General features: G+C 39.4%; 1 protein-coding gene and 3 long non-coding RNA genes across 8 annotated transcripts; all 4 read left to right on the forward strand.

Annotated features, from left to right (window-relative positions):
• Positions 1 to 3,802: 3,802 nt before the first annotated feature.
• On the forward strand, positions 3,803 to 5,115 carry LOC149398305 (uncharacterized). Its single transcript, XR_016297233.1, has 4 exons — positions 3,803 to 3,995; positions 4,071 to 4,131; positions 4,358 to 4,428; positions 4,753 to 5,115. It is a non-coding gene; the product is annotated as an uncharacterized LOC149398305 (long non-coding RNA).
• A 2,403-nt stretch (positions 5,116 to 7,518) lies between these two features.
• On the forward strand, positions 7,519 to 17,393 carry LOC149398306 (uncharacterized). 2 transcript variants are annotated; one of them, XR_016297192.1, is made up of 5 exons: positions 7,519 to 7,791; positions 7,912 to 8,051; positions 8,681 to 8,851; positions 9,054 to 9,125; positions 16,787 to 17,393. It is a non-coding gene; the product is annotated as an uncharacterized LOC149398306 (long non-coding RNA). The 2 variants fall into 2 exon arrangements; XR_016297191.1 differs by having other exon boundaries at positions 7,520 to 7,791; positions 7,917 to 8,051.
• On the forward strand, positions 13,102 to 16,334 carry LOC149398307 (uncharacterized). 4 transcript variants are annotated; one of them, XR_016297161.1, is made up of 5 exons: positions 13,102 to 13,427; positions 13,776 to 13,931; positions 14,067 to 14,602; positions 14,902 to 14,978; positions 15,959 to 16,334. It is a non-coding gene; the product is annotated as an uncharacterized LOC149398307 (long non-coding RNA). The 4 variants fall into 4 exon arrangements; XR_016297164.1 differs by having other exon boundaries at positions 13,788 to 13,931; XR_016297162.1 differs by having other exon boundaries at positions 13,111 to 13,427; positions 14,067 to 14,235; positions 15,959 to 16,331.
• A 4,910-nt stretch (positions 17,394 to 22,303) lies between the features above and the next one.
• LOC149398308 (uncharacterized) lies at positions 22,304 to 23,449 on the forward strand. The gene has a single exon (XM_089614545.1). The coding sequence runs from the start codon at positions 22,304 to 22,306 to the stop codon at positions 23,447 to 23,449; it is 1,146 nt and encodes a 381-aa protein (XP_089470671.1).
• The last annotated feature ends 2,374 nt before the right edge of the window (positions 23,450 to 25,823 follow it).

Genomic DNA, 25,823 nt, shown 5'->3' on the forward strand with positions numbered 1-25,823 from the left:
TGTGCTTGAGGTTCATGGTAACCCACGGTCTATACAGCTAATTAAGGTCTGTAATGCATTAAGATTTCTGTAATATATTTCATGATCTGTTATTGAAGTGGACTAATTAAATGAAATTTTGTACTTTAGAGTTCAACCGAGCAAAAAAACAGGGAAAAGGTTGCACTTTTAAGGAAGGTAGTCATATGAGAAATCTTTACGTGTATGTAGTCTTGATAGAAAAACCCAGTCAAGTGTTAATTTGCCTATGGTTTTTCACTTCTCATCTTCCAAGTGTTGATTTGACTAGTTCTCATTTCTCAGTTTAAAGAGATTTATGGGAATGCTGAGACAGATTATATCATTGGTTTGATTTCCTATGTATACACGAATCCTGATCAACAATCGCTATTGGTCTGTGCTCAAACAAGAATTGTACTTTCTGCATTGTTTGTGTTCTTTATATTTGTAATTTCCAATTGTTGGCATCTATACAATTATCTCAATGTTTTCTTATCACTCCTCTTGTTTGAGATCTTCATAGACAAAAAACACTGGTTGTTGCTTGCAGTGCAATTCACTCTTCCCTTTTAGCTTACACAGATTCCAGACTTATCATACGAGTATATCTCTACAACGTGAAAATCGCAACTTCAACAGTATCCAAGTTTAACCTTTTTGAATGAGTCCGGGGTTTCCAAATTATATACGAACGATAAACCGAAATTACGAGATTAAAATATGAGCACAATGGCGAACACAAAAGTCATAAACTCTACGATAGTGCACTAGACACGTGACGATCGAACATAAACTCACGAGTTTATATACCGATTTCTTCTTCCTCGTCTTTCACCAGTCTCGTCGAGTTGGAAGGTGTCGATACTCGTTCGCTGACTCTCGGTCTTCTACAACCACGCTGCGAGTCAAACAATACACAAACATCATACTCAACCCACATACACCGACTCAAATACGAAATTCTGACTCTTGGTTCGGACAGCGACTGAAAAGTGCATCATAGCTTGAGCTATACAAACCCAAATTGAACGATTCCAAGTCCATTGGAAAGACAATTTTCGTAGCTTTCTAACGATGTATTTTAAGCACATATGTGATCAGAGTAACTATCTCAAAAACAGCCCGTAATACAGCGGTACTCCGATTCGGAATCCCAAGTTTCACTGCTCTAAAACACAATTTTTGAAAAATCATAACTTATTCAAATCTTAACGGATGGACACGTTCTTGGTCATTTTAGAAAGCCCAGAGAGTCTATTATCCAGGAAAAATACTATAAAAAATAATATCGGAGTATATCGGACTGTCCACGTCCGTTTTACTCTCAAATTTCGGCCAAAATCAACCACACGGTCAGATCAAACAACGAGAACAAATCAAGCAATCCAACGGTTCGGAGGCTCAGAATTAACATCACATACACAACAGTCACAATGATCACACGGCCAAAATAATACACGGCCAACCATTTCCAAACCAACCTCAACAAAATTCCAAAAATCATCATAGCCTCAACATCATTGATCATAAACCACTCCGAAAAACAACTAACAAAACATCAATTCACGCTTAGAACAAAAACCCCAATTTTTTTTGTGGCGGCCGAGAGAGATAGCTCGGAGGTTGTTTGAATTTTTTTGTTTTTTTTTTCCTTTTTGTTCTTCTCTGCAGGTTTGTCGCGCGGCAAGGAGAACCAGGAAGAAGAATGAACGTGAAGAAGAGGAAAGAAGAAAGAAGAAGATGAGGAAAGAGAAACCCATTTTGATATTTATATAAATAAATTTAAAAATTTATTCATTAAATCCTTTTGTTTCCTCACAACTTCAAACCGACCCCACTTGAGAAATTTCTTTCAAATGGATCCTGAGTTTTGTTACAATTATATCATTCATCACCTAATTATTTAATTAAATCCGTTACTGATCGGATTTTGATTAAATAATTAAACCGAGAATTTTCTCGTTCATTCTCGATTAATTCAAATATATTAAATGTTTCTCGGAATTAATTCTCGTCCTTGAGAATTTATTTCATAAATTATATTCCGGAATCATAAATTATATTCCGGAATATTTCTTCGGAAAATAATTTATTATTCGAGACGAACTCGATAAATCCTTTATTTATTCCGAGATTTTCCATTACCTTAAAAAATTTAAATTAATTTGATAAGCTTATGTGCCCATAATTCACTCAAAATATAATTGTAACAAACGGAAGTTCGTTTATTTATTCAAATTCACAAGTCGAGCGTTACAAAAGTTTGTATATTACACGGTAACTCTTCATTTTAAATGACACATATTTTTGTTTGATCAAGCGAGTTAATGTGATTTATTGTCTAGTTTTTACTCAAGCTTTGGTTACCACTTTGGTTCTCGAGGTAAGCCCTGAACTTTTTCCATATGACCGTCACTGTCCTGTTTCTCGAGATACCAGTTTCAACTCTTATCAATGTTAGTATGTATGTCTAGGTAAAAAAGTTCATTTTCTTAGAGTTTTAGTGTTTTTTTCAGGGGTGGCAACAGAAACTAGATCCGGGATATGATGTAATGCACACTTTGAGGTCATTGCTGTTCAAAGCTAACTGGGCAGAGTCTTTCTTTTATACCATTGAAGGACTTATGGCTCCATAGCGAGTATCTATTAGCGTCTCTCTCGCTCTCTTTCCATGTCTTTTTAATAGTAAGACATAAGTTTCTTACCATTGCAAAGCTGATTCGATAATGAAGAAAAGAAAAAAAAAATAATAGCCTTGAGCTGTAAGGCTAAATTTACTTTTTTTTTTTTTTTTTGGGTTCATCTCCGATTATCATTTTTGTTTGCGTGCACATAAAATTTTGGCTGAAGAGTATAAAGCAAAAGATTTATGCTAAAACGATTCCACTTTCTCTCAACAAAGAAGTGCTATTTGTGTAGCAAATTTTACAATGGTAGTTTCGCATCTCCACTCTTGATTTTGTGAAGTTATCGATACAACACAAGTAACTGCTTGGTGAGTTTTTAACTAATTGAAGCTCTATATTGAGAATGATTTGAAAGCTTGGGGAAATGGCTGCTCGGAGGTAAAAATTCATTGTGGAGCCCATATGTCATCTAAACCGAAAACGAATAAGAGTTTATGAGAAATTTTGAAAGGTTGAGAGCTAAGAATTAGTCCGAAGACCCCTGTCCTGTCCATATTTTCAACATCATACCTGAAACTCGTATCAAAGCTAGTTTTGCAAAAGAATAAAAAATACTACCAAGCCATTTCTCATGACCAAAGTCATATTTCTGTGTGGAAGATGTAATTTTTTATGACGTTTTTTTTCAGTCCAATTGATTAACCTATGTGCTTTTTGTGTGTGATATGTAGTGATCACTTTGGTGAACGAGTCAAAAATGAAAATGAAAGAGAAAGAACATTATAAGAAACGACCCTTTAAAAAAATGAAGCTGTTAACATAGACAGTTGATTATATTTTTTTTAATATATATTTGATAATTGCCATATTTTAAAATAATATATTTTTATGTTCACATAATAATACCCCATATCTATCTGTATTTTATACCAAATGATATATTTGGAAACAAATCTGATATAGTGCATAAACGTCAATCACTAAAAAAAAATGGGTTGTGTCAAAATCCAACCTATAGCTAGTGTATATAGATATTATTTTGATATGGGTAGTTAATTGAAGAACCCTGAATTTAAATTATTTGAAAAATATGTTGCAAGTTTCAGCAATAGTTATGACTTATGACCACTATTTGTTCTGAATATTAATTTAAGTTCTGAAAGAAACTTAATTTTTTTTTTAATTTTTTTTTATATACAACTCTCAGCAAATACACACAACACTGAGAAGGACATACCTTCCGACATTTTCTCTTTTCTTTAAGCAAACGCTTTCTTCTTCTTCTTCTACTTGATCTCCTCCTAGGGTTTCGTATTCTCATTGTTTCTCTTCGATGCCCTTTGGACTCGCTCTCTGATCATTCTCAAGGTACTTTTTTTCCTTCGCTTGTTCAATAGTGGCGTGATTTACCTTGCTCAATTCGTGTCGGTTCTTCTTTCGCAGCTTCGACCTGGTTCAGGAGCGATCGACAATGGTGGATTCAGGGCCAATAACACCGGGACAGGTTCAAGATTTGAATTTATATATCCAATAGGTCTTTTCATAGAGTTGTAACATTTGTTGATTTTTTTTCTTTGGTTTTTCAATCATCTGCCCGAATCTTTTGCTCAATGGAATACTTGAAACTTTTTTTTCCAGGATAAGAAAAAAGGATAGTAATCTGATTTTTTTTTTCAATTTATGGATCTGAACCTTTTTTAATTGTGTGTTTTTGGTCGTGGATAGAAAAGATTTTGGGCTTTAACGGCGGAGTCAAGAAAATTACACCGCTGAGCCTATTAATTTCACTTTGACTATCAAGGTAAATATTCACCATCGTGATAATGAATAACTATTATGGTTTGATCTCTTCATTTTAATTTTAATTAATTTGGTCTAACATGACAATTTATAAGCAAATATTTTTATCAGAGTTTTTGATATGTTTTCTCACTGGATTGGATTTTGTTACTACTTAATTTTTTTTGGAAAGATTATGAAGGATTTTTTTTTTTAATAAGTGTAGATCATTGTTATCTGTGTTTTAGCATTTAGCAATTTTGATATTGAAAGCTGGAAACTCATCTTCGTTAAAGGTTAGAAAGCCATTGATTTCATCTTCTTAGATTGAAACCCATTTTTTCAGATTGATTACAAAGAAGTCATGATTCTGGTACCCTGCTCGCTCAGCCAGACAATTGTACGAGTGGAGCAAAATACTGGGCCAAATACATACAGCACGATATTATCGTTAGAATCACTACACGTGTTCTTTGAAGATAAGGATATTATTAACTGGAAGTGTTTTTCCGTTGCTGTTGGGTTTGTTGTCTAAGAGACTAAGAACGTGGAATCAAGTCAAGTAAAGGAAACGACGAGAGTGTACTAGAAAACACTAAATGCTTCACGTGGATCCACTGGACCACCTTAGGCAGTAGATATAAATAAGCCCAGCAAAACTAGTTTGGGACCATTTAAATTAACCATTTATCACTATATTTTGACAAGTATAATACGTCGATCCGGCCACTGGACCACCATTTATCACACATCTTTCACATAATGTTGTCAGACATAAGAGATATGGTAAACAGTAACATCAACGCATGACAACAAACATCGTACGTACAATATGTTAGTGTATACAAATAAAAGTACATAATTGATAATACCTGAAAAAGATGTTAGTACCACCTCAGGGGTCCAATTTCCACGTCTAGGAAATAAATCGAGACAACGTAACCTGATATAGTTAATGTAATCGAGAAACTGAATTGGTTTTGGGACTATATAAGGACGACGCTATTGCAGTTGAAATGCGTATAACTTTTCAGTGGACGCCTAGTCTCCAAATACTATAAACTACATATATTCATATTTTTTCTTTGCCGATATTTGACAACGGCGGTTTCAAAGCATGAAGCCATTGCTATTCTTCTCATTGCCTGCGTTTTCCTCTTCATATTTTGTCAACAAGTTTTCAATGCACATAATAAACCATAGCGTTGTTTTTATACCCAAAAAAAAAAAGGTTGGGAGGCTCCGTGCAATTTAAAAAAAAAAGTGGAGGAGTAACTGAATTTTTACGTGTAATTAGTTCCCGATTTCTTCAACCATTAATTTCTTTCCCATAATTCTTTTATTAATGTCGTGTGTTATGTCTTTTTTATTTTCTTTTTTTGAATCTGTTTATTCGGATGCAGTAGAATGACTCTTTGAGGTGATTCCGATTTTTTTGGATCCCAATGTGTTTGGTAGTTAACTCAAAAAGTTTTTGTTTTCTATTTTCTAATTTTTTTAATTGTACTGAAAAATTATTTTGTTGTTGTTTTCAAAAAGATGTTTGGTACAGTTTTCATTTTTGTTTATGAGAAATTGAAAAAACTGAAAAAAGTGTTTGATACAGTTTTCATTTTTGTTTTTGAAGAAATGAAAAGAGAAGATGAGGAGAAGGAAGAGAGAAGAGAAGAATTTTTTTTTCTTCCAAAAACACCTTTTATTTATTTTCAGTTTTCTTTACTCTTTTACAAAACAACTTCAAAAATTTTTGAAATTTTTTTCCAAAAACTTAAACCAAACATAACTTTTACCTTTTGTTTTCAATTTTTTCCACTCAAAAACTCAAAAACAGTTTTTGAGTTTTATACCAAACACTAAGTTCTCTCTCTCTCTCTCTCTCTCTCTCTTAATTTCTTTTGCCGTTGATGATTTGTGGAAGAGTTTGTTTAGGTAGCCTTCTGCCCTTAATATAAAAGAGCGAGTAAAAATAAGATTTGTAGAGATATTATTATAATAAATACATGATTATTTTATTCCATACTTAACTCTGATTTTTAATTTCTGTAATAAGTATGTTTAAGAAATGGAAACGAATGGTGAATCAAACTTTACTTGTCATTTACTCTCATCATCTAAATTTCTGTAAATTTTTTTTTTTTTTGAATGGAATTTCTGTAAATTTTTTTCGCTACTGAACATTTTCTAACATTTACTACTCTTGTTTCTCTCTCTCATCATCTCTAACTTTTACTTGTCATCGGCCTTGTTTGGCATAGCTTTGTTTTTAAAAAAAGTGCTTTTAGATTCAGTTTTTGAAAAAAAACTGTTTTTTTCAAAAACTGACAAGGTGTTTGGTAAACTGTTTATAAAACAGTTGTTGCTGATAACAAAAACTGATTTAGTGTTTGGTAAAATAAATATATTATAGTAAAAAGACTAAAAAAGACATGTTTTTAAAAATTAAATAATAAAGAGCAAGAAGCAGTAATAATATAATGTCAATGCGTATATATAATTGATCATCTTTTATGTTAACCAAACCCCTTTAAAAAAAAAAAAAAAAACCTGGCAACAAGCCCACCTAAATGAGAATAGTTAAAAAGTACATACAACTTTGCTCAGAGAACCTGCAGACCGATTAAAAATAAAAAAACAACACTGAGGAAAGTAAAAAGGCTGAGGAAAGAAGAGTAAGAGGGCACAAGAGAAGCTTACACGTGGCAAAGGGCATGCCAAATTTTTGGGAACTAAGAAATAAAGGACAATCATGTGAGGATATTAAAGTAATTATATATATGATACATAAACGTTTTTTCCAAAAGCTAGGATTTCTAGCTTTTTCTATTCATGTACAATTTTTAAAATCGTTTTTAAAGTTTTTTTTAAAAATTGTTTTACCAAACACAAATAAACAGTTTAGCTTTTTAAAAAAACAAAAACAGGGATTAATAATCTGTACCAAACAGGGCCATCATGTTTTGGAAAGAGAAAATAGCAGCCATACATTTGTAATCCTTTTCTCCATCCTTCTCTCTCTCTAAACCCTTACAGGGTTTTGATCTCTTCTTCACTGATACACTACAAATGATATCAATTCAAATTCCTCACTCCCTTTTGCTCTTTTTTCGCTCTCACACTCCGAAGGGTTTTAAAAAAAAATTACAAATACATCTCTCTCTCTCTCTCTCTCTCTCGTTCCACCGTGCGAAGACACTGCGACCCACGAGAAGCTGTGCTCTACTTTGTTCTCTCTCTCTCGTGCGTGACCTTTCCCACTTGACCAGATTGTATTCTCCATCGCATTTCGCCTTCGATCAACATTTTGCCACAGCTCCCAGCTCATCTCTTCTCCGATTCAATCTCTTTCAAGTCTTCGACGGAGATTCCATTTGATCACGGGATTAATGTGAGTTTTTCTTCCATTTTTTTCCTCTTTTTTACTCTGTTACTTTGTAACAAACATATCCATCAAGTTTTTTTTTTTTTTTTTTTTTTTTTTTTTTTTTAAATTTATTAAACGGAAAAGAACAGAGGCTACATCATCAAGAAGATTCTCATGAGAGACAATACCCAATAATATCTTCCAATGGGCCAAATGACTAAGAGAGTCAGCCAAGGCATTACAAGAACGTGAAACCCTTACTGAGAGCTACGTCACTCCACAAGGTAACTATTGAATAAATTCCAAAGCGTAAATTACCAATAATTAGATTATTTATTCCAGTCTTGTTCATAATAAATAATAATTCGTTTATTAATGTGTATTGTTGTTCGTCCAGATCTATATATTTTACACATGTGACCTTAATTATCAAAGTTTTGATGGGAAAACAATTATATTTTTCTGAAATTAATGAGCTTCATTTTTGCTACTAATACAAATACAAGTAGAGCACTAAATTTTCATATATGTTTTAATTTTTAAAATGTCTTGCGAATCTGAGTATTCGAATAAAGCTTTCATCGAACATTTTTTCGGCAAGAAACTATAGATGAGTTTAAACATTCTGCATTGAAAATGAAACTAACTTCAGTTTGTTTGGTGGGGGAATTATCACAGACACATCATTTTGTGTTTCGTAAATTTTATTTTATTAAAATGGCTTGTCTAAAGGGTGTACAAATCATGGATATAGTCGGTTAAGTGTGACAAGATCACAAGAATAATGCATATGGAATGTTTGAGATAATTGGGCATTGGTTTTATTCTTCTTCTTCTTTTCATTATTGATCTTTTTTTATGTGATTTGATATATATTTTCATTTGGGTCTAATTAAAAACCACAAAATCATAGATTGTGTCTGATGTTACTGCTAAGGAGAGCTTCAAAAGTGTGAAGTAGTGGTTGAAGGAGATCGAATGGTACACGATCGACACCATGTGAAGCTATTAGTCGGAAATAAGTGCGAACTTGTGGAGAATAAGGTTGTGAAAGAAATGGAGCGAACACAAAATCTTCTCTTCAGTAGGTTCTTCTTTGCAAGGTTTTTTTTTTTTTTTTCCTTTGTTTTATTACAAACAAAATACCTTATAAAGATATAATATAAGGTATTTTCTTTTCATTTTTCAGAATGTTCTTACGTAAATAGACTCAAAAGGGCTGAATACTTAATTGAAGTACGACGCTCCAACGTCGAAGTTAATAATATTTGCTCTGATTGATTCAGATTCAGACGAAGAACAGAGAGATGATAGAGAACGAGCAATAGTACCATCACTCAAAATGTCATGTTGAAGAGGTAAAGGTCCAAAATTTTTTAGTCTTTTTATTTTTCTATTTTCATTTTTTATCTTCTTTTTGGTTTGATAAATTTGTTGTCTGATACATTTTTAAAAATCAGTTAATATAAAATTAGTGTTGTTCCTTTATTGCATTTGTTGTCTGATACATGTTTCGTTGAAAATCGGAAGGTTTGTCTACCTTGTCTCATTCACTTTCATTGTTGTGTCGGGATAGTTGTACTTGTGGAGCTGCCTAAAAAAATATGAATTGATAATGGAAGTGCAAAATAATGAATTGGGTTGGATATCAAAGATCATTGTTGCTGGAAAGACAACTCGCCACTCTTAATCTTGAATTAAATTCCTGCAAAATACCAATCAACGATCTTAGCTGGCCCACATGTTTTTTTTCTTTCTTAACAAAAGTAATTAATAAATTTTTACCATATTTATCTTTGCTTTTGGTGTTTGTCATAGGAAAACAAAATACAGGCTAAGATATTGGATTTAGCCAGATACTGTTTTTTAAAAACAAGCTCTAATGCATCATCTACTAAACAGCTTTGATTTTAATAACATGCCCTAAACTAAACTCTTTTAATTATTTAGATATATAACGTGGACTATTTTTGAAGTTTTTGAAAGTTGTTTGTTAAGAAACTATTTTTATTCATCTATTTTTTGCAGTTATGTATACTATGTAGAAAAAGTATCAAAATATAATAGTTGGTTCTGACAAGTATATTTATCTTTTGTAATTTTTCTAAACATTACTTATCTTAATTTAATAACATTCTTATTATCTATGTTAATTAATTAATTAATTTATTTGACTCATTCATATTTTACTTCTCACTATCTCTTTAGTGTCTCTCAATTTTCATTGATAACAAACTATGTGAATCATGCCTCATCAATTATATATAACTACTTAATTTCTTAATCATAAAACTATCTTTTATCAATGATTTTTAAATACTCGTACTAAATTTGTATATTACATTTCTATCGTATTAAATCATACGTGCGTAGCGCGTAGCCGAAACTAGTATATATATATATATATATATATATATATATATATATATAGACGAATATTGGCATATTAAAAAGACACTTCTGCAACTTTCCAGAAGTGAAAGAATGTTGTCGAACAATCTAGATTTTTGGTTTACCAATAAAGGGTATTTTCGTAATTTCAGAGAATTATAAGGGCATTTTCGCAATTTCAGAAAACTGCGTAACAGTATGCGTGAACTGTAATTGTGCGTTTTCCTTTGTATATATAATAATAATCTATGATGATAATAATTTATATATATATATATATATATATATATATATATATATATTATAATAATTTATAAAAGAGGGATTGACTATTTAGTCAGTTATGGTCAATAAAGAAATTGAATAATGTTTTTTTAATGTGCTACTAATACTATAACTTTTTGTGGATGAAATTTAGTGAACAAAGCAGAGGTGATAGAGTTTTGGAAACATCTTGTGTCGTTCACGCTCTTTTAACACGAGCAGCTTGAGTTTTCTGAAACCGTCTTGAAAGACTAGTCGAGGACCCCAGCACGCCCCGTAGAGCCACAAAAACTTCAAATTAGGAAAAAAACAGAGTCTCGATACGGGATCATAGACCGGACTCGAGAGGCTCCAACACATCGTGCGGAGGTATTCGAGACGGGAAATCCAATCGGGGATCCTCAGAAGCTCGCCTCTGAGGACCAAATACTCCAACTTAGTCGGTGGGGAAGTGATGTTCTGCAAGTCGAGAATCTCGTTCTTCATTGATTCTAGGTGTAGAGACTTAAGGTGCGCCATCTCGCTGATGCAGTCGGAGAGAGCGCCCACAAGCTCAGAGGTCAGTCTCATGACTTTCAACCTTCTAAGTTGATTTAATTTCTTCAACTCTTGTATAACATTCATGCCGCTGAGTTTCGCATCCACCGTTGTGAGCGTTTGAAGGTTTCCGACGGCCCCAATCCCTTCCTTGATCTTCACGCCTTTTGAGGAGTCCAGACCTGTTCCATCAACGTCTCCGTTGCTTGCCAGTAAGTGTCGGAGGCTTCTGAATTTAGCGATCACCGTTGGTAGCTCAACCAAGAGGCTGCCGCAGAGATCCAACACTTCTAGTATGTATAGCGCGTCTATTGTTTTTGGGATTCTTTTCACTCCCGTGTTCTTCAAACTCAGGTACTTTAGACACAACAGATTTCCCACTTTAGGAAGAATTTCATTTCGAGAATTTTCCATGTCAAACATCGTCAGAAGATAATACTTTTAGAACAATCGAACCAAAGCAGAGCTATCTAGAGGGCCGATATTCCTAAGAAAAACTGAGCGAACCCAAAATTCTTTGACTTTGACGGTTTTCAAACACTTTCGTAGGCCGTCAGATGATGAGATCGTCACGTGACGGCATTTTCTTTCTGAGCTCGATATCGATCTGATTCCATCATCAATCATATGGAAGTCGCGGTTGGTAGCCTTGATCTAGACAAGGTTGAGTATTATGTCACGGGCGTTGCAAAACCTGTTGATTTCTTAGAACTCATTGCTGGTTTCGACCAGGTTCCTGCCGATGAGTTCCTCCAAGTACTCTTCTGCAACGTCTTCCAACGTATTTCCTCCCGTTTCGTGGATGAAATCCTCTGCGATCAACAATCTGATCAAAACAAGAAGCTGATTAGGCTGTTGAACATAGAGGGTTTCATAGAAGAAACGGGAGGAGGAAAGACGTTGGAAGAAGTTGCAGAAGAGTACTTGGAGGAACTCATCGGCAGGAACCTGGTCGAAGCCAGCAATGAGTTCCACGGAATCAACAAGTTTTGCAACGCCCGCGATATAATACTCAACCTCGTCCAGATCAAGGCTACCAACCGTGACTTCTATATGATTGATGATGGAATCAGATCGATATCGACCTCGGAAACAAAATGGCGTCACGTGACGATCTCATCATCTGACGGCCTACGAAAATGTTTGAAAACCGTCAAAGTCAAAGAATCTTAGGTTCGCTCAATTTTTCTTAGGAATATCGGCCCTCTGGATAGCTCTGTTTTGGTTCGATTGTTCTAAAAGTATTATCTTCTGACGATGTTTGACATGGAAAATTCTCGCATTGAAATTCTTTCTAAAGAAGTGGGAAATCTGTTGTGTCTAAAGTACTTGAGTTTGAAGAACACGAGAGTAAATAGAATCCCAAAAACAATAGGCGCGCTATACATACTAGAGGTGTTGGAACTCTGCGGCAGCTTGGTTGAACTACCAACGGTGATTGCTAAACTCAGAAGCCTCCGACACTTACTGGCAAGCAACAAAGACGTTGATGGAACAAGTCTGGACTCCTCAAAAGGCATGAAGATCAAGGAAGGGATTAGGGCCGTTGGAAACCTTCAAACGCTCACAACGGTGGATGCGAAACTCAGCGGCATGAATATTATACAAGAGTTGAAGAAATTAAATCAACTTAGAAGGTTGAAAGTCACGAGACTGATCTCTGAGCTTGTGGGCGCTCTCTCCGACTGCATCAGCGAGATGGCGCACCTTAAGTCTCTACACCTAGAATCAATGAAGAACGAGATTCTCGACTTGCAGAACATCACTTCCCCACCGACTAAGTTGGAGTATTTGGTCCTCAGAGGCGAGCTTCTGAGCATCCCCGATTGGATTTCCCGTCTTGAATACCTCCGCACGATGTGTTGGAGCCTCTCGAGTCCGGTCTATGATCCCGTATCGAGACTCTGCTTTTTTCCTAATTTGAAGTTTTTGTGGCTCTATGGGGCGTGCTGGGGTCCCCGACTAGTCTTCCAAGACGGTTTCGGAAAACTCAAGCTGCTCGTGTTAAGGGAGATGTGGCGACTAAAGTCGGTTGAGATCTCAGACGATGCGATGCCTTTTCTAGAAGAATTGAGGATCGGGCCGAGCCCGATCCTGGAGGAAGTACCAGCCGGCATTGCCCGGTTTAGCCGCCTGGAAGTTGCATCATTCTATGATATGCCCGACGAGTTCGTGCTCCGCCTCCAACCAGACGAGGGCTCAGAGTTTCAGAGAATACGGCACGTCCGCTCTTTTCCGTTACAGAAACGCCGCTGGGAGAGGCTACATTTCGTACATGCTCGGGGAGCCGGATTTGCTGCGCCGCTTGAACGATGCAGACACAGCTGGTGGCCAACTTCAAGATTCTCGGCTGAGTTTCTCTTTCAGCGACGACGGAGGACATACATCGGACATATCAGCTGCTAGTTTCAGAAGTGGTACGTACAGCCGCTTCAGTGATGACATAGAGGACTGACCAAATCAATCTGGTACGTGTGTACATATATTATATATATATATATATATATATATATATATATTTATAAAAATGTACTCTGTAGGAATTTCCAGTACTTGGATTATTCCAAGCTTCACAATGTCTTATTTTGGTTCAATAATAAGAGTGGGCGAGGGTTTACTAAATTTGACAAAGCAGTTCAAAGGAACTCAGACAAATCGAAGGACATTTCTCAACGCAGTTACTTGTGTTGTACTGACAGCATGAACATGTATTATTAGTTGATTTGAATATATACACTAATGAAATGTTCCTTCGTTCTATCATGTTTACTAATTTAGGATTGATGTGAACATCTGTCATGTTGTACTGACATCAGGAAGTGGAAAAGTCCTTCAGATTTTGGGACTCCCCCGAAGGCGAATCGGTCAGCACCGTCGACTGCATTAAGCAATTGCTTCAGCAAGTCAGACGGCATAAAGTCAACATTGACGGGAATGTTTGCACTGTGATGGTTACCACTTTGGTTCTCGAGGTAAGCCCTTAACTTTTTACATATGACCGTCACTGTCCTGTTTCTCGAGATACTAGTTTAAACTCTTATTAATGTTAGTATGTATGTCTAGGTAAAAAGGTTCATTTTCTTAGGTTGTAGTGTTTTTTTTTTCAGGGGTGGCAATAGAAACTAGATCCGGGATATGATGTAATGCACACTTTGAGGTCGTTGCTGTTCAAAGCTAACTGGGCAGAGTCTTTCTTTTATACCATCGAAGGACTTATGACTCCATAACGAGTATCTATTAGCGTCTCACTCGCTCTCTTTCCGTGTCTTTATAATAGTATAACATAAGTTTCTTACCATTGCAAAGCTGATCTGATAATGAAGAAAAGAAAAAAAAATAGCCTTGAGCTGTAAGGCTAACCTTACTTTTTTTTTTTTGGTTCATCTACGATTATCATTTTTGTTTGCATGCACATAAAATTTTGGCTGAAGAGTATAAAGCAAAAGATTTTCGCTAAAACGATTCCACTTTCTCTCAACAAAGAATTTCTATTTGTGTAGCAAATTTTACAATGGTAGCTTGGCATCTCCACTTGATTTTGTGAAGTTATCGATACGACACAAGTAACTGCTTGGTGAGTTTTTAACTAATTGAAGCTCTATATTGAGATGACATGAAAGCTTGGGGAAATGGCTGCTCAGAGGTAAAAATTCATTGTGGAGCCCATATGTCATATAAACCGAAAACGAGTCAGAGTTTAAGATAAATTTTAAAATGGTTGAGAGCTAAGGATTAGTCCGAAGACCTATGTCCTGTCCATATTTTCAACATAATACCTAAAACTCGTATCAAAACTGGTTTCGCAAAAGAATAAAAAAAAAAAATACTTTCAAGCCATTTCTCATGACCAAGGTCATACTTCTGTGAGGACGATGTATTTTTTATGATGTCTTTTTTCAGTCCAATTGATTAACCTAAGTGCCTTGTGTGTATGATCTGTAGTGGTCACTCTGGTGGACGAGTCAAAAATGAAAATGAAGACCCCTCTGTTGATTTCCACATCCTCTAGCCCAACCAAGGTACCTGGACCGAGCACCTTCAGTTTCATTAAAACACCCATGAAATCGTTTACACGTCTTGAAATCTAGGTTATACGTACTGTAAATAAGAAACGTGAACTAGGTTCCGAATAACCAGCTTGTTTAAGTATGATTCGGAAACATCTTCCAAGGTCTTACCTTGTTGCAGTGTAAGGAATCTCGCTAATTTTGAGCTCGTGTTTGGGGCTGTTGACGTCTTTTTGGACTCCTCTAACAATTTTACAACGACGAGCAATAGTTTGACAAGCTTGTTGATGAGAGGGTATAATACAAATGAACTAACCACCACATCCACACATGTAAAGTTATATTGAGGCTGGGGAAAAATAGTTCACTAGTTAGTTGAAGGCGAGTTGTCATAAGATAATGAGAAAAAAATAAGATTGGTGTGTAAATGTTGCGTTTCTTATAAGAAACTTGAAACAATATTTAACAAACAAAAAAAAAAAAGCAGTTGTAAACATGTACATAATTACGGTTATTGATCAGATAAAAAAAAATCAACACTTATTGAAAGGTATAATTTTCGATGGGTATTCTCAGGATTTTTTTTTAATATTTATTGGATAATTGCCATATTTTAAAATAATAGATTTTTATGCTCACATGATAATACCCCATATTTATCTGTATTTTATACCGACTGATATTATTTGGAAACAAATTTGAAATAGTGCATAAACGTCTATCACTAAAAAAAATTGGGTTGTGTCAAAATCCAACCTATAGCTAGTGTATATAGATATTAGGTTGATATAGTTAATTTAAGAACCCTGAATTTAAATTATTTGAAAAATATGTTGCCAGATTCAGTAATAATTTGATGACCAGTAATTGCTCAGAAAATTCATTCAAGTACTGAAACAAACTTTTTTGTTTTGTTTATGTGTGTGTGTATATATATTATTTTATAAAAGAGTGATTGACTATTTAGCCACTTTTTGTGGCATGAAATTCAGGCAACATCAAGAAGATCAAGGCGTTGCTTGGCTAAGTCCGGGTGAAAGGCGAGCTTGTTGGCGTCCACACGGCTGATGAAGGCGTGGTGAAGGACTTCCTGCTGAGAGGAGAGCCGAGGCGGTCGGCCTTCACAGTCCTAGGCATGGGTGGGATCGGCAAAACCACTCTGGCTTCGAGCTTGTATAACAGTGACGCGATGGCAAAACACTTCGAGGTCCGTGCTTGGATTGTGGTCTCCTTACAATTCACAGCGAGATATATTTTGAAGCAGATAGCGAGGCAAGTCTTCCAACAGCAGTGGCAAGAGATGATGGGCATCGAGGAGATGGCGGATTTAGTGAGGGAGCGGCTGAGGGGGAAATGGTATTTGATCGTCTTCGACGACGTGCAGACAGAGGATTTATGGTGCGTGAGCGGCGTACTTCCCGACGATGGCGTCGGAAGCAGAGTGGTCGTCACCACTCGCAGCGTATCCGTCGCAAGGTCTTTCACCGAGAGCCCGTCCGACCGCATCCATGAGGTGGACATTCTTTCTGCGGAGGAGTCGTGGGGGCTCTTCTGCCGGTCCGCGTTCCGTCTCTTCCCGGAGGGGCGTTGCCCCGAGGAGCTGCAGGAGGTGTCATTCAAGATTGTTGAGCTGTGCAGAGGCGTGCCTCTCGTAATCCGGGTCGTGGCGGGCCTGCTGTCGATGAAACCCAAGGTGATGGAGTTTAGGAAACATCATGTGTAGTTAAGCTCTACTTCCCAGCAATGGAAGTAAAGAAGTTTTAGAAAGATCAATTAAAAAAACCGTTTGTGCATATTGAACCCTTGTTTTCCTTCACTAGCAAACATCCCGCTTTCTTGAATTGACAACCGGAAAAGCAATCTTCAGAGCGAAGAAAATGGAATCAGGCAGCGCTTCGTCTGAGATCTCGATCGACTCTAGTCCCCACATCTCCTTTAACACGAGCAGCTTGAGTTTTCCGAAACCGTCTTGAAAGACTAGTCAAGGACCCCAGTACGCCCCGAAGAGTCATAAAAACTCCAAATTAGGCAAAAGGCAGAGTCTCGATACGGGATCATTGATCAGACTCGAGAGGTTCAAGCACATCGTGCAGAGGTATTCGAGACGGGAAATCCAATCGGGGATGCTCAAAAGCTCGCCTCTCTGGACCAAATACTCCAACATAGTCGGTGGGGAAGTGATGTTCTGCAAGTCGAGAATCTCGTTCTTCATCGATTCAAGGTGTAGAGACTTAAGGTGCGCCATCTCGCTGATGCAGCCGGAGAGAGCGCTCAGAGGTCAGTCTCGTGACTTTCAACCTTCTAAGTTGATTTAATTTCTTCAACTCTTGTATAACATTCATGCCGCTGAGTTTCGCATCCACCGTTGTGAGCGTTTGAAGGTTTCCGACGGCCCCAATCTCTTCCTTGATCTTCACGCCTTTTGAGGAGTCCAGACCTATTCGATCAACGTCTCCGTTGCTTGCCAGTAAGTGTCGGAGACTTCTGAGTTTAGCGATCACCGTTGGTAGCTCAACCAAGAGGCTGCCGCAGAGATCCAACACCTCTAGTATGTATAGGCGCCTATTGTTTTTGGGATTCTTTTCACTCCCGTGTTCTTCAAACTCAGGTACTTTAGACACAACAGATTTCCCACTTCTTTAGGAAGAATTTCAATGCGAGAATTTTCGACGTCAAACATCGTCAGAAGATAATACTTTTTGAACAATCGAACCAAAACAGAGCTATCCAGAGGGTCGATATTCCTAAGAAAAACTGAGCGAACCCAAGATTCTTTGACTTTGACGGTTTTCAAACACTTTCGTAGGCCGTCAGATGATGAGATCGTCACGTGACGACATTTTCTTTCCGAGCTCGATATCGATCTGATTCCATCATCAATCATATAGAAGTCGCGGTTGGTAGCCTTGATCTGGACGAGGTTGAGTAGTATGTCACGGGCGTTGCAAAACCTGTTGATTGCTTAGAACTCATTGCTGGTTTCGACCAGGTTCCTGCCGATGAGTTCCTCCAAGTACTCTTCTGCAACGTCTTCCAATGTCTTTCCTCCAGTTTCGTGGATGAAATCCTCTGCGATCAACAATCTGATCAGAACAAGAAGCTGATCAGGCTATGGAACACAGAGAGTTTCATAGAAGAAACGGGATGAGGAAAGACGTTGGAAGAAGTTGCAGAAGAGTACTTGGAGGAACTCATTGGCAAGAACCTGGTCGAAGCCAACAATGAGTTCCACGGAATCAATAGGTTTTGCAACGCCCGCGACATAGTACTCAACCTCCGTCCAGATCAAGGCTACCAACCGCGACTTCTATATGGTTGATGATGGCATTAGCTCGATATGGAGCTCGGAAAGAAAATGCCGTCACGTGACGATCTCATCATCTGACGGTCTACGAAAATGTTGAAAACCGTCAAAGTCAAAGAATTTTGGGTTCGCTCAGTTTTTCTTAGGAATATCGGTCCTCTGGATAGCTCTGTTTTGGTTCGATTGTTCTAGAACTATTATCTTCTGACGATGTTTGATATGGAAAATTCTCGCATTGAAATTCTTTCTAAAGAAGTGGGAAATCTATTGTGTCTAAAGTACCTGAGTTTGAAGTACACGGGAGTGAAAAAAATCCCAAACACAATCGATGAAGAACGAGATTCTCGATTTGCAGAACGTCGCTTCCCCACCGACTAAGTTGGAGTATTTGGTCCTGAAAGGCGAGCTTCTGAGCATCCCCGATTGGATTTCCCGTCTCGGATACCTCCGTAAGATGTGCTTGAGCCTCTCGAGCCCGATCTATGATCCCGTACCGAGATTCTGCCTTTTGCCTAATTTCGAGTTTCTATGGCTCTATTGGGCGTACCTGGGTCCCCGACTAGTCTTCCAAGATGGTTTCGGAAAACTCAAGCAGCTCGTGTTAAGGGAGATGTGGGGACTAGAGTCGGTCGAGATCTCAGACGGTGCGATGCCTTTTCTAGAAGAATTGAGGATCGGGCCGAGCCCGATTCTGGAGGAAGTACCAGCCGGCATTGCCCGGTTGAGCCGCTAGAAAGTTGTGTCATTCTATGATATGCCCGATGAGTTCGTGCTTCGCCTCCAACCAGACGAGGGCTCGGAGTTTCATAGAATCAAGCACGTACCGTCCGTTCTTTTTTTGCTACAGAAACGCCGCTGGGAGAGTCTACATTTCGTACAAACTCGGGGAGCCGGATCTGCTGTGTCGCCTGAACGATACAGACACAGCTGGTGGCCAACTTCAAGATTCTCGGCTGAGTTTCTCTTTCAGCGACGACGAAGGAGATACATCAGACATATCAGCTGCAAGTTTCAGAAGTGGTACGTACAGCTGCTTCAGTGATGACATAGAGAACATCGGACAGTGGAGTTGCAGAAGTGATATGCTCAGCTTCTTCAATGATGACATAGACGGAGATACATCGGACATATCAGCTACTAGTTTCAGAAGCCGCGTCAGTGAAGATGACGAAGAGGACTGACCAAATCAATATGGTACGTGTGTACATATATATATATATTTATAAAAAATGTACTATGTAGGAATTTCCCGTACTTCGATTATTCAAAGCTTCACAATGTCTTACTTTGGTTCAATATTAAGAATGAGTGAGGATTTACTAAATCTGACAAAGCAGTTCAAAGGAACTCAGACAAATCGAAGGAACATTTCTCAACGCAGTTAAGTGTGTTGTACTGATAGCATGAACATCTATCATTAGTTGATTTGAATATATACACAAATGAAATGTTCCTTCGTTCTATTATATTTACTAAATTAGGATTGATTTGAACATCTATCATGTTGTACTGACAGCATGAACATCTATCTTTAGTAGAAATGGACATGATTTACAAATAATTCATTTCGAGTAAATGCAAATAAATGACTGGATATAGCTTGGTTGTATATTCTTGGTCAGACCTGTCTAGGTTGTATATTGTGATTAAGTGAACGTCCTGATCCGGTGTTAAACTGGTCTTCAAATTGAACCGCACTGCTTTAAACGGTTTAAAAAATTAAACCGGAGCAGACCAATTAAGAATACAAAATAAATGGGACCAAACCGATTTAGATTTGTCTAGTCTGGTATGAACAGGTTTAAATTGTTTTGATTATTATCTTTAAGCGAGTAGAAAACATATTTTCTTTAAATATTAACATAGCCATTAATCATTAATAAACAATTAAAAAAAATGCTCTCCTCTCTCCTCTCTCTTCTCAATCGCCTATCCTTCTCTGACCACCTTTTTCTCACGAAAACATGGCTGGAAGTAGTGTCAACCTCTTTGTCGACAAGTTTAAACTTGAAAAAAAGGAATTTACGTGTTTCATAGGGAAGGATGGCAACTTTAGTGAGGATTCAAGAGGATTGCAAAGGGAGACTGTTCAGCATCTCCGTCCAAAGAAAAGCAGCTGCTTGGATTCGAGATAGGACGCTGGAGATCTAAGAAGCTTTTCAGCCGGCTTTCTTTCGTAGACGTTTCTCAGTCAACAACGTGTCTCTCCTCATTGATGTGTTAGAGAACCACAGGGGAAGGTGCATCATAATTTTGAAGGTGGCCAACGGTGATAGGAAAATCATCCTCGTTCCCGAAGCGCACCCTGACTGCCAAAGTTGAACAGCCCCCGAGGCTTGCCCCGGTCTCGGTGGTGAACTGACGGAGTTTTAAAGAGGTCACAGCCGGCAAAGTCTCTTCAATTCTCTCTTCGTCTTCTGCTCCAAAAGGTAAAGAAGTCCTTGGTTGTGCTTTGCACCCGAAGCACGTCTCCAATAAAAGAGCTGTCCCGGAATCTCCTTCCTACGCTCAGAGTTGGGATTTTGCTGTGATTGTCTGTCGCCACAAAGGAATTTTTCAATGGAAGGCTATATTTCAGGATATCCAAAGAAGGACTCGGAAATCCTTTTCTTGGTCGCCTTTCGTTGGCAATAAAGTCGTGGTTTGGTGCAGAGATGAAGGTGAGAGGGATACTTTGGTGAACTTGGCGACTGTGGTTTTTAAGAAAGAAGTGGTAGCTTCTCTTTAACTCTGGTCGGAAGAAGAACTGTGGGCGGGGAAAAAGACCTTCCTGAAAAACAGTTGGATAGGGATTGATGGTCTCCCTTTCGACCTTTGGAACCCTCAATCTTTTCTTCAGGTCGCTAAAATCAAATGCAGAAGGCCTGTTTCTGGGTTAATCGAACTAGATTTCTTGCTCGGCAAATCTGTTCATATGCGTGTGTTCAACTTCAACTTCAACTTCGACACCCAGGCCGATGCTGGGTTAATTCAATGCTCTTCGGGAACGGGCGCTTTATTGAATACGCACGTAGTAAGAGAATGTTCTAAAGAGGAAGGAATGTTTCCCATTAATGATTGCGCGAATAACTTGGCAAGTGCTTTTATTAAGGGAGAGAAACGTATCCCCGCCTTTATTCCCTTGTCTGATTCAAATGAAGGTCCTTTTACACGTGTCATGGGCTTGGTGGATAAGGCCAGCTGTTCACACGTGGGCCCAATACAGGATTCAGGCCCAAAAATTCAGGCTTTTTAGACTATCCTTCCTTGTCCAATTTGGGCCCCCTCACAAGTCATCTTGGAAAGGATGGTCAGGCCATGGAAAGCAGTCTGAATGGGTTGGTCAATTCTGATGGCCCTGAAAGTCGTGATATCCTCGTTAAAGCTGGGTCAAGGCGGTTGCGACCCAAAAAACATCATCTTTTTTGTGTTGCGACTATTGATAGATGGAACGATCTTTCAAGAGAGAAAAACTTTGTCCCTCGACCACCGAAGCATGCTCCGGAGTCCGGACTATGTCAGTGATTCGGAGATGATGAGGGATCGGGTACACGGGAATTTTTTTTATGAGGAGAAGGCGTGAAGATCAGGAGGCCTCCTCTCCTTTTTGTCCTTAGCCGGGTCTCGCAAGTGATTTTGGGGGCGTCGAGGTTGTGGTAGAGAAAGAGCTCGGGCTGATGGAGGATGACGGTGTATCGGATTCTGTGGAGTCCTTTTCCTCTTCCCTAGAGGATGGTGAGTTTGAGCCGGATGAATGTCTTGATGGGTTGGCAGTAATCTTTGATACGGATAACACGACTTCGACCTGTGTAGAGGCCCCGGCAGGTTCGGATGTCGCTCTGCTTTCTCTCCCGCCCCCGCCTCTTGATGTTATTTTCCCTCCGACGGTGCCTCGTGTCTTGTCTGAACAGGAGGGTGTTGGCTCCAGTAAATCGACTAGAGTAAAGGGTCAGTTTCGGGAGCTTCGGAATCTAGACTTTGAGATATCCTTTGGCAAAACAAAGGAGTCTGGGATTACGCAAAGGTATCAATGGTGATTCTTTCTTGGAACGTTATGGGCTCGAGAGATCCCGTGAAGAGGAGAGGTATTAAGGCTCTAGTGTACAGTGTGAAGTCGGACGTTGTCGTGTTTCAGCAAGTGCGGAGATCTTCGGTGGATAGGCGGTTTGTGGGAAGTGTGTGGAGCTCTAGATTTAAAGAATGGATCTACCTCCCCGCTAACAGCTCTTCTGGCGGTGTTCTTGTGGTGTGGGACTCGAGGAAAGTTAGTGTGTTGAATAATCTTGTGGGCGCGTTTTCGATTTCTATAGAGATTGGCAAAAAAGATTCGTCGTGGTGGTTTTTGGGTGTTTACGGTCCTTCTCGCTCGGGGGAACATAAGGCTTTTTGGGATGAATTAGCAGGTCTCACAGAGTTGTGCGGTCCCATTTGGTGTGTTGGAGGTGACTTCAACATGGTTCGGTTCGCTCATGAGCGCACCTCCCCGGTTAGGGCTAGGAGATCGATGAGTCTTTTCAACGAACTCATCTCCGATTTTGGTCTCTCAGATCCGGCCCTTTCTAATGGAAGGTTCACTTGGTCAGCGTTTCGAGGGGTTTCAATTTGCTCCTGCCTTGACCGGTTCTTGTTTACAGAAGGGTGGAAGGAATTTTTTCCTTTATGTACGCAAGAAATCCGGTTTAGAGGTGTTTCAGATAATTTCCCGATCACGATCAGCACGTGTCCGATCAATTGGGGTCCGTGTCCCTTTAGGTTGGATAACTCGTGGCTGGCTAATAAGGAATTCAGGAGTCTAGTGAGTGATTGGTGGGACCGAGGAGACCATCAAGGCTGGGAAGGCTTCTGTTTCGTGCAGAAACTAAAAAGGCTCAAGGAAACGATCAAAGTCTGGGCTGCGGAGGAAACAAATAAAGCTGCAAGGCTGAAAGCTTGTCTTCAGCGAGATATTCAGTTTCTGGATAAAGAAGAAGAAGAATCGAATTGGTCTCCTGAGAAACGAAACAAAAGAGCTGAATTGAAAGTTAAGCTCGCAGGGATCCTAGAGGAAGAAGAGAGAGCAGTTAGACTGAAAGGTAAAGTCTCGTGGGCTAAAGATGGAGACGTTCATTCTCGCATGTCAGCGAGGAAAGCAAAAAACGCCATTAGAAGACTTGAAAAAGAGGATGGCTCCCTTATCGAAGAAGAGGGCTTGATCGTCTAGGAAATCAACGGGTTCTATGCGAATATGTTTTCAGCCAGACCGGTTTGCACGACCAAGTGGGAGGGAGTGTACTGGCAGCCTATCTCCTCCGAGCACGCCTCGGAGATGTCCAGACCCTTTGAGGAAGCGGAAGTTAAAGCGGGAGTCTTTGGGTGCGCTAGGGACAAATCGCCTGGGAGATACTTAAAGATGATCTTATAAGGGTTTTTGCCGAGTTTTGGAATAGTGGAGTGATCAATATCTCTACCAACGAGACACACCTTTGTTTGATTCCAAAGAAGTTGAACTCTAGCAAAGTGAGGGATTTTCGTCCTATCAGCCTCGTCACCAGCCTCTACAAGATCATCGCGAAGGTGTTGACATAAAGATTGAATTTGGTTATGGAAGATACGATCAGCGAGTGTCAAGGAGCTTTCGTGAAGGGGCGGTAAATCACGGACTTGATTCTTATAGCAAACGAAACAGTGGAAGAGTACAGTCTTGCGGGAAGAAAGGTGCGGTTCTTAAGTTGGACTTCGAGAAGGCTTACGATAAAGTGGATTGGAACTTCCTCGATTTCATTTTGATAATAAAGGTTTCGATGTGTGCTGGAGGAAGTGGATCAGGGGTTGTTCCGTGTCTGTCTCGTTCTCCGTATTGATCAATAATAAATCGCGCGATAGATTCGGCGGATCGAGAGGTATTCGTCAAGGAGATCCTCTCTCCCCCTTTCTTTTTATCCTCGTCGCGGATGCTCTCTCGCGCCACATCTCTCGAGGAGTGAACATAGGACTTTTTAAGCCGATTGTCGTAGGGTCGCCAGGTATCGAAATTTCTCGTCTTCAGTTTGCCGACGACACGCTGATCTTCGGCGAGGATGATTCGACAAGCTGGAAGAATTTGATCTCTATTGTAAAGGAGTTCTGTGCAGCCTCTGGTTTACGATCAACTTCGAGAAGAGTAATTTAGTGGGTATTTATTGCTTCGAGGTAGAGGTTGTTGCTCTTGCTGGGTGTTTAGGTACCTGGGGATGCCTCTGGGAGATAGCCCGAGGAGAAAAGAGTTCTGGGACTCGGTTTTGGCTAAAGTGGTGAAGAGACTTGACGGATGGAAGAGAGGATTCCTTTCTAAGGGTGGGAAGATGACGCTTATTAACGCTGTCCTTTCCGTGCTCCCGACTTACTTCATGTCGGTTTTTAAAATGCCGGTGGGGGTTGCTTCCGACATCGAGAAGATTATGCATCGGTTCTTTTGGGAAGGTTTCGGGAATAGTAGGACTCGTGCGGTAGTGGCTTGGAATACGTGTTGTTTGCTGAAGAACAAAGGGGGTCTAGGCTTTGGTAGGCTCGAGGATAAGAACAATGCTCTTTTGGCGAAATGGTTGTGGCGTTTCCCAATTGAAGAAGATGCTCTATGGCACAAGGTTATTAGGGCCATATATGGTACTCTACCCAATGGGTGGGATCTGGGGGATTCTCAGGATCGTACGTTTCGCAGCCCTTGGCGCTCCGTCTCGGTTGTTCGTGATTTGTTTTTGAGTCGCTGTTCTTGGAAGGTCTTCGATGGGTCTATCGTGCATTTTTAGGAGGATATTTGGTGCGGAGATAGGAGCTTGAAAGACCGGTTTCTGGGTTTGGCCAGACTCTGCCTTCTCCAGAACGTTCCTATCAAAAGATTTGTGTCTTGCTCTCCCACAAATCTCGGTCAGGTGGATTGGAACTTCGGGTTTCCAAGGAGCTTGTCGATCAAGGAGTCGGATGAAGCTACTGCTTTGATGGGGGTTTTGGATTCTTTCAAGCTATGGGAAGGATTAGAAGATCGACGTACGTGGTTGGGTGATGAAGAGGCGTTCTCGGTGAAGTCAATGGCTGTGGATATCTTCCCCGCTTCTTCTCTGCCCCCGTTCCCATTCTTTGAAGGGGTATGGAAAGCTCCGGTTCCAAACAAGGTCCAAATCTTTGCTTGGCTGGTGGCTACTAAGAGAACGAACACCGCGGATCGCATCCAAAAGCTGAATCCCCACCTTTCTTTGTCGCCGAATATTTGCCCGCTGTGTCTTAGTGCAAGTTAAGATGCCGATCATCTTTTCATCTGCTGTAGAGTGGCATCTGAAATATGGAGGTGGCTTTGTTCCAAGTTGGGTCTCGCCTCCTGCCCAACCTCTGTTGAGGAGCCGCGTCAGCTACACGGTTCACCAGGGTTTAGCTCCAAAAGGATTGCAGCTGCTAAGACCGGGGTTTTGGCAGGTCTGTGGTGCATTTGGAACACTCGGAACAAATCCATCTTCAAAGACGAGCCGTGGAACCAGAACGCCTTGATTGAGAGCTTAAACCATTGTATCGCTCTATGGATTTTTTCCTCTTGTAACGAGTTCAAGTCCTTCTCTTTAGCGGAC

The sequence above is a fragment of the Urtica dioica genome, chromosome 5 (genome assembly GCF_054948205.1).
Source record: "Urtica dioica subsp. dioica isolate 48M chromosome 5, U.dioica_male_clone48M_v1_H2, whole genome shotgun sequence".
Classification (NCBI taxonomy): domain Eukaryota; kingdom Viridiplantae; phylum Streptophyta; class Magnoliopsida; order Rosales; family Urticaceae; genus Urtica; species Urtica dioica.